At 32.5% G+C, this 9,523-nt stretch overlaps 2 protein-coding genes across 2 annotated transcripts; one reads left to right on the forward strand and one right to left on the reverse strand.

Moving 5' to 3' along the window:
- Nucleotides 1-815: 815 nt before the first annotated feature.
- LOC105135253 (transcription factor BTF3 homolog 4-like) lies at nucleotides 816-3,602 on the reverse strand. The gene is made up of 5 exons (XM_011040046.1): nucleotides 3,470-3,602; nucleotides 3,268-3,335; nucleotides 2,781-2,986; nucleotides 2,402-2,440; nucleotides 816-1,253 (listed from the first exon to the last, which is right to left on the reverse strand). The coding sequence occupies exons 2-5, from the start codon at nucleotides 3,333-3,335 to the stop codon at nucleotides 1,099-1,101; spliced, it is 468 nt and encodes a 155-aa protein (XP_011038348.1). The 5' UTR covers nucleotides 3,470-3,602; the 3' UTR covers nucleotides 816-1,098.
- A 1,308-nt stretch (nucleotides 3,603-4,910) lies between these two features.
- LOC105135254 (pentatricopeptide repeat-containing protein At5g66520-like) lies at nucleotides 4,911-7,020 on the forward strand. The gene has a single exon (XM_011040047.1). It carries the CDS (start codon nucleotides 5,205-5,207, stop codon nucleotides 6,825-6,827), a length of 1,623 nt encoding a protein of 540 aa, XP_011038349.1. The 5' UTR covers nucleotides 4,911-5,204; the 3' UTR covers nucleotides 6,828-7,020.
- Nucleotides 7,021-9,523: the final 2,503 nt, after the last annotated feature.

The following is a 9,523-nucleotide window of genomic DNA, read 5'->3' on the forward strand; positions in this document are numbered from 1 at the left end:
TATTTTTGTTTATTAGGATTGATCATATTTTTTGTTATTAGGATTGGTCATTTCTGATATCTATCCTCCAGGGAAAACAGACATGATAATTCTCCATCAATTAGCTCAGGCAATAAGATGGTAATTTGGTTCATATAGAATGTTCATTGTCCTGGTAGCTGTCTAACTCGTCTTCCCCAAAACGAACAAGATCCTTTCATAAAAAAAGAATTTACTTGTGACTTGTATAGCTTATGAAGTTATGACTACCAAATTCCATTCAATGCATATGACGGCAATTCGTTCAATACCATCTCAAGTAGAAGTAAAATGATCTCTTTTAACAGTCAAAAGATTCAAGAATCAAAGATATCGTCATACTGGAATCGGGCCTGAAATAGATAATATCCTTCTCACGATCGTCTTCAATCCAAAGTCCAAACCCAAGATGCTAATATCGTCAAAAGCGTGCCTATTCTTTTTACCCCAAAGATGAATCATTCTCATTAACGAGAATATAAGTTGGTGCCTCCAAATGATTTTGGAACCGGCTTACAAGGACATTTAGTGTCGGTTGTCATACGTGCAGGAATCAACGAGGATCGTCCATGCTACATCATGAACATCACCCGAACACAATCGCAATAAGTTTCTCAGGAGGAAACGAAATAGGGTGAGGATCCCTGTAATGTGTTCTCAGTGTATACCCCACTAACGAAATTAAATGCATGACTATAAAACTACTAGAATAGAAAATGAATTACACCACGTCACCTCCACAGGTTTTATGGAACCAGTTTGCGCACGTTTAGCATTATGTTCCTGAGATTAGTCAGTAGGAAACAATACTTTGGTCAATTTATTCTTGAAACTTGAGATATCTGATATCCCTCTAAAATGGAATACAAGAGCACGCACAACATGGACCAAAGATTTAAAATTTCTTGTCAAGATCTTAGACATCAACATCATCTGGTTTCACAACATATTTGTTTTCCCTGTCACAAGCTGTTCATGAACCGCTACAAAACTGTAAAAAGACCATAAACGAGAAGGGAAGCCTGGGTAGAAGTTGGTCCAGTACAAAAAAAAACCCAAAACAGATCACTTAAAGCCCGACTACTTCTGACCCTCTTCAGCAACAGCTTCAAAGGTCTCACCAGCCACAAGATCTGGGACATCATCATCTTCTTGTGCAGCACCTGCCTCACCAGCTGGCATCTCCTTCTGAAACTGTTCTGCTATCTTCCTAAGGTTGTCCAAGTTATCTGGCCCTGAAAATTACAGCAGAATGATATCAATGACAGATCTTGCAAACTACAGAATTGATCACAAGGCATGGGTAGAGCATTTCAGAAAAATTGAAGTTAAATTACGAGTATTACTAGGGCAAATGCCTTCATTTGATTAAATAGATTTGTAGAAGAGTAATCAGATAACAAGCTACACCACATAACAAGTGAAAGAAAAGGGTATACAGGAACAAGCACAAACCACCACATGTGTGCTTATGTGCCCTTGTCAACAAAATAGACATGTCTGTTTTTTTAATTACCATTGACCAAATTTCCACAAGATTGCATTTTAGAATTTTAGGATTTTATTATATTACATGCCCATGAACATTTAGCAGAGTGAAAACTGAAATTAGTGGACAAGACAGCACGAGACAGTTTAGCATTATTAAAAGTTTACAAAAGAAATATATCCTCCCCAGAGGATTATCAATAGCAAGCAGGAAGTGCTTTCAAGAAATGCACTAATCCAACATTAGTTGAACAGTGTCTTCTTTAAGAAAACAAGCTGAGGACTTGGGCTCAGATAACACATTTTGAACATCAAATGCCTCACATGTCTAAACTCTACTTTTAAACTTGAGGCTTTGACAGCTCTACATAATTATTTCATTGTGCGTCAAGTTGAAAACTTCATCATCAGGGAGATTTTCATGGCAATTTAAGTTCAAGGTATTTTAAAGAAAGCTTGAGGGGAATCTGAAAGGTTTTCATAACAATTCATATATACGATAACATTTTTGCTTTTGGCACAATCAATCCAAACGCATGACACCAGCAAGCATACAGATAGAAAAAAACTAGATTAAAACAATACAAACAAAAATGAAAAGCAATTTGAGTTATTAACCCAAACATTTTTGCACATTTAAATATGAAAACAAGAAGACTGTATTGGACAAGAATGAACTGGTGCAATGTTTGAAGCTAAAGTGCCTGATGCTTGAAAAAGCTATGTACACAGAGAACAAGTGCAGGAGGTAAACACAATCACTGTGCAAGAAAAACTAAAATCTCATACTTAAAACAATTATACAACGGAAACTTCTTGATTCCCATTTTTGAAATATAAAAGCAAAAGAAAAGTATGACAAGTGACATGGAGACTATATGTAAAATCTACATACCAAGTTGGTCGATGATTCCTGGAAGAATATCTTGCAGTTCTGCAGCCACAACAAATTTAATTCGTGTTAGTTCTTGTCCGTCTCACTAACTCATTTACACAGGTATAAAAAACTTTTAAATAAAGATTGGAAAAAGACAGTAGCAACGTCAGGTCACAGTTAAACACCCACTTCATATCAACAATATCACAGGAAATAATGACATTTCGGTTGACTAAAACCAGTTTCAAATTCTTAACAGAACACCAGTACAAATAAGCTAGTACAATTGTTACTCAACCAAAGCAATGCATGCACTATTGCAAAACAGAAACCAATACAGTTGAAATAATCAACAAACAAAAATACACCTCAACGTAAAGATAGCATAAGAACTTACTTCTGGTTTGAGGAGTGCCAGAAATAACCCAAGTGTTAGCAGGAATAGAGGCTTGAACTTTAGGATTAACAAACTGAATAACCAAATCATCCTTGAAGATGTTCACTTCTTCAATAGCTGGAATTGTATTAACCCCAATTCTCTTCAAAGTACTTTGCAGCTTCTTGTCATCAGTTGTTGATGGCTTGTGCACTGCCTTCTTCTTTCTACACAAAGAAGACAAAAAGAAAACAGACTTTAAAAAATCCACAAAAGATAACACCTTTATGCAAATAATGCTCCAATACTTGCACAAACAAGCAAAAGAAGAAAAATCCATGATTTTGTTTTTTGAAAAATAAAGAAGCACCACATTTTAAAAACACAGATTAAAGCTTTATGCAAACAAATATCTAGCACCACCACAAATCAACCAAAAAACCTAAACTTCAATTCCTCAAAAGAACAAAAAGTTTGAATCCTTAGAAGTTTTACAGCAATACAGTACCTTCTCATGGTTCCCTTGCCACCGGTTCGAACAGAACCAGCCATCTTCATAAGCTTCTCTCTATTCATCTGTATATATTACACTACAAAGTCAGTCTCTTTGAAAAAAACCTAAAATCATTTGCTATTAAACCCTAGTTTATCATCAAAAGAACTGAAAGAAAGACAGAGAGAAGTAAATTTGCTAAGAGCTTAGAAGTTAACTTGTGAGATTAGATTTCTTGAAGAGATAAAAGAGAGAGGCAACTGTTAGCAGCAGCAGCGAGCAGAGCTAAAATGATGAAAGAACTGAAGGAGAGATTGGGGTTAGCATGATGGCCAGGGTTTCCTTACGCAATCCAAGGTACAATTCCTGTATTACCCTTCTCATTTTCTTCTTTTTTTTAGGACGATCAAACTCTACTTTTTTTTTTTTAAGTAAAAAATCTACTTGCGCTCTCTAAATTTTTAGGTTTTCTTTTTCCTGATTTAATTTTTATTTTAATAAGTGTTTAATATTGTCTTAATTTTATGATTATAATATAAATTTAATTTTTATTTTAATAAGTGTTTAATATTTTTTAATTTTATGATTATAATATAATTTTTTTAATTATAATTTTAATATATATATATATTAATTAAAACTAATATAAAATAATTTTTGTATGTAAAATAAAAAAATATTATTTTAACTTCTACAAAATCAAAAATTTAAATATAATTATGTGTGTGAGGTTTAGTAAGTGTTTGGCATTGAGATCTTTGATATTTTTAGTTTTAAATTAATTTTTTATATATATTTTTAAATTATTTGATGTATTGATATTAAAGATAAGTTTTAAAAATTAAAAAAATATTTTAATATTTTTTAAATAAAAATACTTCGAAAAATACATTTCTAAACAAGTATTAATACGGAAAGAAAAAAATATTTAATTAAATAAATGATTTTTTTCTCTAGCTAAGAAAACAAAAAAAAATTGCCTACAAAATACCAAACCATTCTAAATAAAATTATCAAGAGATTCTCAATTTTTTTAATCATTTGATGGGGACGCACATTTAAAATGTTCAATTATCGAGGAATTTTATTTTTATAATATTGAATTATATTTGAATTGAAGAGAATAATTTAGAAAGATAACCTATTTATTAAGCTAATAAATTATAAATTCTAATTATCCAATTAATAAAATTGTTGTTAGAAGTTGTAGATTATGGCAATGTTTTTTCGTTTATTATATACATTGAGTACTCGATATCTTGAAATATATAGGAAACAACACTTCTGGAAGTTAATCACTAGATTATTATTATTATTATTTTTATTTATATGAGATGTTGGGATTATTTTATACGTATTATAATTAATCCTTACTATTTAGCTACAATGCGTACCAATCACTAGATTTAGATTATTATTATTTTTATTTTTTTTTTTGATTTATGTGGGGTGTCCGGGCCAGCTTGCGCGCACCACGACTAATCCCCATGGCCCACTGAATATCCTGTAAACCCAGTAGGCATGTAAAACACTACGGGGGTGACATGCGTGCACACTAGGGTTTGAACCCAGATGCAGTGGAAGGAGACAAGCCCCTTCCACCACTAGACCAAGCCCTAGTTTGCTATCACTAGATTATTTCAATTCATGGGTGGTGTGTTAAAACTGGAGGAAATATTTTTTAAGAGAAGATCAGAGGAAGCATCGAATACTAAAGTAAGAGGTCGTTCATGTCTCGTTGTGTCTTGGTTTCCGGAAGCAATGAAAGGTTTAGGCCGTCTGAGATGAATAACGATCAACTTTTATGAAGATGATGAAGACAGATAGACATGTTGTCTGTATATTCTATTTTGAAAGAACAAAATTCACTTTAAAGGTGTCTCAAAAATAAATGTGAGCTAAACAATCAAAGACAGTGCCTTTAGCCTCACCATTTCTTAGCTACATGTGATATGTCAGCTTCCAAATATTTGAAAGCAAGCAAGAAAACCATCTCCCTCTTAGACCAAAAAGGCCTTACCATCTCACAATTGAAGCAAATTCAATCCCATCTCACTGTCACAGCCACCCTTAAAGATCCATATTCAGCAGCAAAAATTCTCTCTCTCCATGCACATTCCAATGCCAAAAGCTCTCTCTTTTATGCTGAAAGACTCTTTCTTTGCCTTCAAAACAAGTCCACCTTCATCTGGAACACCATGATGCAAGCTTTTGTAGAAAAAAATGAGCCCATGAGAGCCTTTTCTCTATATAAGCACATGTTAGAGAGCAATTACTTGCCTAATAACTTTACTTTCTCTTTTGTTATCAGGGCTTGTATTGATGTTTTTAATTTGCAAATGGGTTTATGTTTTCATGGCCAAGTCATTAAATTTGGATGGGAAAGTTATGATTTTGTGCAAAATGGATTGATTCATTTGTATGCAAATTGTGGGTTTATGGACTTGGCTAGGAACATGTTTGATATGAGTATAAAGAGGGATGTTGTTACTTGGACTTGTTTGATTAGTGGGTATTTAAATTCCGGTCAAGTCTTGATTGCTAGGGAGTTGTTTGATAGAATGCCTGAGAAGAATCCGGTTTCGTGGGGTGCCATGATCGGAGGGTATGTGCGAATTGGGTTTTTTCAGGAAGCTTTAGAGGTTTTCTATGATATGCAGGTTTCTGGGTTTAGGCTTAATCGTGCTAGCATTGTTGGTGCTCTTACGGCGTGTGCTTTCTTAGGGGCTTTGGATCAAGGAAGGTGGATATATGCTTATGTTAAGAGGCATCATATGTCATTGGATAGAATGCTTGGCACTGCGCTAATTGATATGTATGCAAAGTGTGGATGTATCGAGATGGCTTGTAGCGTGTTTGATGAGATGGATGATAGGGATGTCTATGCTTTTACTTGTTTGATTTCGGGTCTAGCTAATCATGATAAGAGTGAAGCTGCCATTGCTTTGTTTAACAGGATGCAGGATGAGGGAGTTGTGCCGAACGAGGTCACATTCGTATGTGTCCTAAATGCTTGTAGCCGTATGGGAATGGTGGATGAAGGGTTGGGAATATTCGAGAGCATGAGTAATAGATATGTCATTGAGCCACAAATCCAGCATTATGGCTGTTTGGTGGATCTTTTGGGGAGAGCTGGGAAGATAGAGGAAGCAAAGAAGGTGGTGAGAGAGATGCCACTGCACCCAGATTCATATACCTTGGGTGCATTGCTAGATGCATGTAGAGTACATGGTGATGTCCAGCTGGGTGAAGAAATGGTTGATACCTTGGCGCAGCGGTGTCTTGACCATGGTGGTGTACATGTTCTTCTTTCAAACATGTATGCCTCCGCTGACAAATGGGAGGATGTCTCAAAGGTAAGGAAGAAGATGGAAGATAAAAGCATAAGAAAGTTGCCAGGTTGTAGTTCAATTGAAGTGAATGGTACTGTTTGTGAATTTGTCAATGGAGATAGGTCCTGTACACTTAAGGAAGATATGATGTTCTTGCTGTTTGGAATTGACAAACACTTAAAGTCTCTTTTTCTTGATGATGATGAGCATTATAAGGTAACCATGGAACAAGTTCCCTCGTAGCCAAGAGTGATGCTTAGAGACTTCATATCATGCTCTTGCTGTTTGGAATTGACAAGCACCTAAAGTCTCTTTCTTTTGATGACGATGATGATCATGATAGTGTAACCCTGGAGCAAGTTTTCTCATAGCCATTAGCGGGTGTGGCACTAACTGTATTGTGATTGATATTGAAGCATTTTAGCCAAATATAAAACTAGGGTTATCAAGTTTTAAGCTTACAACTGATCTGTAGAGAAATTTAGATATAACTCTTTGATATTTGTTTATTGAATTTGAATTTGAATATTAATCTCTATAAAATAAATTCGACATTCATATTTATATTACTACTAAAATATTTATAGAATTTTTTTTATTTAAAATTTATATAATTAATATAATTTATCTAGCATTAGGATTACTAAATAGTAAAATATTAACTAAATTAAAAGTTATAAACTAAATAAAAAACAAATAATTAAAATCCAAAATTGACTAAAAAAATAATTAAAATAGAAAAACAATAACTTAATATTTCTCCAGAAACTTTTGGGATAATTATTCTACATCATTCTCTTCTATTTTAGAAAAACTCATCCTCAAGTTAGTTATTTATTCAAAATTAAACTCTTCCACTTTAAAAGAACAAATACTTAAAATATATTATTTACGAAATAACATGTCTTTGACATGTGAATTCTAAAACTTAATTTATGTGAATTCTAAAACTTAATTTATGATGTATGTATAATAATTTTTTTAAGTATAATGTTATATTTTTTTTTATTTCTATGAAGTTCACTTGAAATTCCTTACCATAGTTATCTACTTCAAACTTGAGTTTATCTAAATTAACACCAAAATAACATTTCATAATATCTTTACAAGACTTATAAAAAATTACCAAGTCCTCCGTGTCATTGCTTGCATGATCTTTGTCATCATATAAATCTTCATCTTCTTCGTCAAGTTTGCATAAAACATCTTTATCATTGAAAAGTTCTTTGCTTATACTAACATTCAACCACGTTGATTGATTTATATCTTTTGAGTTGTGATTGTTTGTCTACAGGGTCTCATTGTCTCCATGAAGTTCATCTTCTCCAACACCTTTTATATAGACAAGTGGTTGTCTAGATGAAATTTTAGAAATAAGACCAAGGTAAGGTTGATCCCAAGGTAAGTCTCCAAACATGTTCCTCTTTTTTTTTAGATTCTTGTTTGTGCTTCTCATTAGTCAAAATAGATCTTTTTTATCATATGAATACTCATAGTCATAATAACTATAAAGATTTACATGAACTAGTTCAATGAAAGGTTGGCCACAGGTGTTGTGATTTGAAAGTAAATGAGTAGGAAAAGGCTATAAAGCCCTCGAAGGTTTAGATGTATGAATAAATGAATGAACAGTATTCTAGTAATTGAACAAATAGTTGATAAATATAAATAAAAAAGAAAGAAAGAGAGATATGCAATTAAGAGTGAAAAACTAGGAGAAAACAATAAAAGGGAAGAAGAAGAAGAGAAAATAAAGAAATTAGAAGGGAAATAGAAAGGAGTTAGAGAAAATAAGTTTAAATGTAAGATTATATATAAATATATGTTCTTTAAGCTTTAAATTTATGTTTTAATAAATGTAAGGGTTTTAAAGATTGTGTTTTGGGTTTAATTGATGAATTAATTTGAATGTTATAGGGTTGATTGTTGTGGGTAATTGATTGTTTAGTTGATTTTAGGAAATTATAAGTAAAGATGATGATTTTGAATTATGATTTGTGTAAATGATGAATTTTGAGCTAGAAATCTAGAAAGAACAGTAGGTTTTCTGTTGAAATTTTGGATTTGAGGTTGAAGATGATAAAATTTTGGTTTGGTCTCTCAATTTGTGAAAATTATAGTTTAGTCCCCAAACTTTGAAAAAATTATAGATTGGTCCCTGAAGCATATTCTGAGATTCCGAATAGAATAAAATATGAATTATGGGTAGAATTCCAGTATAGTTATGAATTTTTAACACTTTCAATTTGATCCTCTAATTTGATAAAAAATAATATTTGACCCTAAAAATTTAGTAAAATTCCAGAATGGTCCCTAAAGTATAATGAGATATTCTGGACAGAATTGTCACGACCTGAATCCCAGGTCCATGACCGGCAACGCAGGAGCAGTGTCGAAAAGACACCCCACCTACGCTAAACCTCAAAACAGACATATCAAAAGAACAAGATATAAAAAAATACGCAGCATTTCATAATCTTCAGAAACATTATATTACTCAAAGCTGATGAAATCAAAGGATAGTTCAAAACTCTTCATTAGTAATTAAAACAAAAATAATAATTCATAAACTCATTATATTGTCAAAATCCAAACTTAATTAAAACAGAGTAATAGTAGAGCATTTAAGACATCGAATTAAAACAACCTCGAACAATAAGCAAGGCATACCGGTCCAAAACTGAAGAAGCAGGAACACTCAACAAAATCCAATTGCTATCAGAAACTAACCTGAAATAATATTAAGAATGAGAGGTGAGTTCAACCAACTCAGTGAGGGAATAATATTTAATATACATTTTAGATATTTTTCATATTAATAGTTTATCAAATGATTTATCTTATATACATATACATACTAAACATATTATCATAACATAGTGGAATAATATACATATACATATACATACTAAACATATTATCATAACATAATGGAATAA

The sequence above is a fragment of the Populus euphratica genome, unplaced genomic scaffold (assembly GCF_000495115.2).
Source record: "Populus euphratica unplaced genomic scaffold, PopEup_1.0 scaffold72.1, whole genome shotgun sequence".
NCBI lineage: Eukaryota > Viridiplantae > Streptophyta > Magnoliopsida > Malpighiales > Salicaceae > Populus > Populus euphratica.

What these genes read in the sequence shown, in the direction of transcription:
- LOC105135254 (XM_011040047.1), top strand. Translation starts at nt 5,205, where the DNA reads ATGTCAGCTTCCAAATATTTGAAAGCAAGCAAGAAAACCATCTCCCTC.
- LOC105135253 (XM_011040046.1), bottom strand. Translation starts at nt 3,335, where the DNA reads ATGAATAGAGAGAAGCTTATGAAGATGGCTGGTTCTGTTCGAACCGGT. An exon ending in GGCAAGGGAACCATGAGAAG is followed by an intron (nt 2,987 to 3,267) that starts GTACTGTATTGC and finishes TTCTTTGTGTAG; the next exon opens with AAAGAAGAAGGCAGTGCACA. An exon ending in AGGAATCATCGACCAACTTG is followed by an intron (nt 1,254 to 2,401) that starts GTATGTAGATTT and finishes TGTAATTTTCAG; the next exon opens with GGCCAGATAACTTGGACAAC.